At 38.7% G+C, this 4,441-nt stretch overlaps 1 protein-coding gene across 1 annotated transcript; it reads right to left on the bottom strand.

Annotated features, from left to right (window-relative positions):
- Positions 1 to 1,503: 1,503 nt before the first annotated feature.
- On the bottom strand, positions 1,504 to 4,022 carry LOC129242262 (dual specificity protein phosphatase Mpk3-like). The gene is made up of 3 exons (XM_054878819.1): positions 3,921 to 4,022; positions 1,973 to 2,900; positions 1,504 to 1,550 (listed from the first exon to the last, which is right to left on the bottom strand). Exons 2-3 carry the CDS (start codon positions 2,514 to 2,516, stop codon positions 1,504 to 1,506), a joined length of 591 nt encoding a protein of 196 aa, XP_054734794.1. The 5' UTR covers positions 2,517 to 2,900; positions 3,921 to 4,022.
- Between the last annotated feature and the right edge of the window lie 419 nt (positions 4,023 to 4,441).

Raw genomic sequence — 4,441 nt, 5'->3', positions numbered from 1 at the left:
TTGTTTATATGTACAATTCCTGATAGGTCGGCATGCATTTTTTAATTTTTTTAAAAACCGCACTATTTCAAAACCGCATAAAAACAGAACCTACTGTATATTAATGATTGCTAGTCTTGTTACTGCGGCCGCCGTAGCCGAATGGGTTGGTGCGTGATTACCATTCGGAATTCACAGAGAGATCGTTGGTTCGAATCTCGGTGAAAGCAAAATTAATAAAAACATTTTTCTAATAGCGGTCGCCCCTCGGCAGGCAATGGCAAACCTCCGAGTGTATTTCTGCCATGAAAAGCTCCTCATAAAAATATTTGCCGTTCGGAGTCGGCTTGAAACTGTAGGTCCCTACATTTGTGGAACAACATCAAGACGCACACCACAAATAGGAGGAGGAGCTCGGCCAAGCACCTAACAGAAGTGTACGCGCCAATTATTTATTTATTTAGTCTTGTTACTGGCTAAAAAAATTCTTTCCTTAGTGATATTTTCTTATCAACTGGTGCATCCAATAGCTCTAGCATTGCTTTAAAACCATCCATATCGCTGTATTTCAGCTTATTTTTGTATGACTAGGTAGCCCATAGAGGAGAGTCTCTAGAGTGATATAACATACATATGTATGTACATACGCTCATTTCATTATCAAATATTAATGGATTTTGTCTGATTACAATGTGCTCACCAAACGTCTGCCTGACTTGCCGTACTTTTTTAAACGCACAAAAATTTTGTTCTGCCATATCTTCGCGCCTATCTCTTTTCACTTGTTTACTTTTTTTTTGTTTTGTTTTGGTGCTCGTGATTGAATATTGGTTTTTGGTCAAACCTTTCACTCGGTTTTTCACTGTACAACTACGCACATACACGCAGACAACAGCAACGGTGTGTACTGCATACTACTGCATCGTTGCTTGAATGAAGGTGCCGTTGACAAAGGGAAGGAGGCAAGAATGACGGCGATAAGGTGTGCAGCACTGTGTCATTAACCTTTTCAGGTATTCAGCAGATGTTAATACAGCAGTCGCAAGCAATATTAGTAAATTCCTCTTTTACCGCTCGACTTCTTTCTTCCAAACTTAAGTTTTTGGAATTTTTTTGATATCGAAGCAATTTGACAAGTTCCACGAGACCATTTCGTGCCGGCGCATGCACGAGTGTTTCATTGTTACGATATGCTTATGCTATGGTTTATTGAGGTTAAGCTAAGATTTTTCTTTGTGTTGAGTGTGAGCTTAATAAATCAATACTCAGCAGGCTTATAACAAACGTACTCGTTTAGCCAAATTTACTATATGGCAGCATACAAAATTAATTTTTTTAATTAATGGTTGGGGAAGTATTGGAATGCAAATTAGGTCATCTGTGGTAGTCAATTTGAATACGAGTAAATTTCTGAAATTTGGGGTTTGCTTATTTATGTTAATGTACCTGTGCATGACATACTGACAGTGCGTTTTGGATACGATAAATATTCGAAAAAAAATTAAAAGAAAAAAATTGTCGACCTTAACCCTCCGTTGGCCAACCGGGACTGGGCATACTGGCTTTTTCCACTTTGGATGTGAATTTAACAGAATTTAATTTTCAATCGATTTATGGATACAACCTTTTAAAAAGGATACCCGAACAGGACGAAAAAAGGACAGACCTGGGCGCTCAACCGAAAGTTTTAAAAAAGGCGTCCAACGGAGAAGACAGTCGCAACATCAGCGCACGCATTTTTGTCGCGCAACCATAGCTGTATTACTCCAAATGTTAGTTCGCAATTGCAGGCGCTCCTCGCAAGTCGCCTGAGTCTATGACTTATACATAATTTGTATGTGTGAACATACTATATGTATTATGTATGTATACATATGTGCGTGGAAATTAGCATCGTCATTCACAATTATCAACTGCACTTCAGCGCCGGAAGTTTTTATTTAACAACTAAATCGTTCGCTTTTGAAGCACCTTAAAGTATTTTTTGTCTTACCTTGCAAAACCACCACCCGACACCCGTCCTGCTTTAAGCGACGATACAAAATATTTATAGTAGCATCCGCAGCTACATTGCTGCTGCGTGGGCCGCCACACATAATATCCAAACCACATCCACCGATGCCTTCACCCGTTACTACTCCACCACCACCACCACCACCGCCACTAGTCGACGTCTGCGCCGTTTGCTGCTCCTGCATGCCGGCATCATTGTACAATACGAATAGGCTCACTTTATAGCCGTTCTGTACGCGTTCCTTTAAATCTGTTGATTTAATAGTTGACAGCAAATCGATTTTTCCGAGCGCTAGGCGGCGCAGCATAATGCTTGGTATGAAGAAATTCACCGCTGAACGGATGCGCGACTCGCTAAATTCGTGCGAACTGCGGCAATCTAAGAGGATTAATTTCTGTGCCAGCAACGAAGTGAGCGGGTGGGTGTGGCTGTGACTGTGGCTATGGTGTGACGAAGCGGATATGGCGCGCAATTCCGCTTGCAGCCATTCCTTTGTAATGCATTCATACTCTGTTTCCGGCATGGTGGCGTTGATTAATTTCAATTAAATGTGGATGAGAAATTATTTGTGAGTTAGAATTTAAGTTGTCCTTATCGCGGCGTCCCGGTGTTGTGAGAAATATTTATGAAATCCTTTTTTTTTTATTTGAGTTTTATGTTTTACTTAATTATTTGCGCTTAGATAATTTTTTTTTATAATTTACTTTAAATATCTGCTGATTAATTTATGCATATACCGCACACGCGTTCCGTCTTTACACCGCACTAATTTCGATACGTTACTCAAAGACGCGCACCACTGAAATACTGACGCATCGCGTGATCGTCATTCGTTTCGTTCACTCTGCGCTGTATGCCAAGAATTTCGGTTGCAGTTGTTCGATTGCACTTTTTGCTCTCGTTTTTGCTGTTGTTTTTAATGTACACCTTTTTATTGCTTATTGCGCTTGCAGTCGCAGATATTGCTGATGTTTATGTTGTTGTTTTGCTCATGTGCCCATAAGTTATGGTTTATTTTTGTTGCCTTCTATCTCACTTAAATTCATCAACGATTTGTCATTATCTAATTTCTAAACAAAAAAGTGCATGAGCACTTTGCCTCTTGGCTATGTAATTTTCGCCAACAAATCCTTCTTATGTATAATATATGTATACAAAATTTATGTATGATAGTTGTTGCTTGGACGCACTGACTTGTCAACAACACATCTCTGCCAACAACATCAGCATTGACAACACATTCAATTACTCAGGCAGCTCATGTAATGGCTTGGTGAATGCAATAACAACCAACGGACCAGCGACGTACTACGGAGCACTAATCAACACAGCAATGGCAGTGCCTCTCAAAGTGTGTGCGATTTGCTGTTTTTTTATTATTTTTTATTAACAATATTTTCTATTTTTTGTTGAATTGTGGGTCGAAGTCTTGCTTTTTTACTTTCAATTTTCTGTAATAAGTTTTTGACTTGTTTTATTGTTTTCACTCTTCCGCTTTTTCTAGAATTTGTTCAATTACTGACTACAAAAAAAATACATTTCATTTTCCACTGTGCTCTGCATCTTAGTATTTCGTACACTCCTGTTTCACCTTTGCTTTGGAGATTTGCTTCTTTTTATTATGATTTTTTTGTTTTTCAATGCATCTACACCTTGTAACGTTTGCTGTTATTCCACTTGTACACTACTTGCCCATTCACTCAACATTTACTTTTTGTGTAGGCATTTTTAACTAATTTCTCATACGAAAACTTAGTACACCGCTTGCATTTGCTTTATTTAGAGATTTTATCCAGTTTTTTATACATTCAATAATATTTTATAATAACTTCAGCGAATTGAATAAGAGAAATACAAAAAAGTAGAAAAGCGACTACAGCGCGCAACACGGATATATTATCACGCTCGAAACTTAACAAAACACGACCAACTACGATGGCTCAAATCTTCCGAATGTTGACAACGACAAATCCAACAGCATTCAAAACGCCAACCAGCGCCAAGTGTACACTGTATTCCACGCTGCAAAATCACAGTGGAATAATAAGAAACAAAAATACAATTTTATTCTTCCCTTCTGCTTCTTCTTTTTCGCATCTCGTTCGCTACGTTTGTAAGTATGTATGTGGAGGTGCACATGTAGAATGCGGTTGGAGAAATTTCCCTTTTTTGCCATTTCCCATACATATAATAATTGCGAAGCGGATTGAGTTTGATTGAAAGAGAGAGAGAGAGAGAGAGAGAAAGAGAGAGAGGGAGGGAAAGAGTCAGAGAATAAAATAGATGGAACGCGTCGCACCAAGGCAGAGAGTTAACAAATTGTGGAAGCTACCCAGCAGTCAAACTTGCCTAGTCCGGAACTTACTACCAGTTTACTTTGCTGAGGTACAACTTTTAATAATTTTTTGGTATTTTTTACATGGTAATAACCTACGAAATGTACAAAAT

Source organism: Anastrepha obliqua, chromosome 3 (genome assembly GCF_027943255.1).
Source record: "Anastrepha obliqua isolate idAnaObli1 chromosome 3, idAnaObli1_1.0, whole genome shotgun sequence".
Taxonomy (NCBI): Eukaryota; Metazoa; Arthropoda; class Insecta; order Diptera; family Tephritidae; genus Anastrepha; species Anastrepha obliqua.
Note: the sequence above shows the minus strand (reverse complement) of the source record. Positions and strands in the feature narration are given on the sequence as shown.

Excerpts from the sequence above, each read along its gene's own strand:
- LOC129242262 (XM_054878819.1), bottom strand. The coding sequence starts at position 2,516 with ATGCCGGAAACAGAGTATGAATGCATTACAAAGGAATGGCTGCAAGCG. Across the intron at positions 1,551-1,972 it reads TCGGGTGGTGGTTTTGCAAG|TGGAAAAAGCCAGTATGCCC; the intron begins GTAAGACAAAAA and ends TCACATCCAAAG.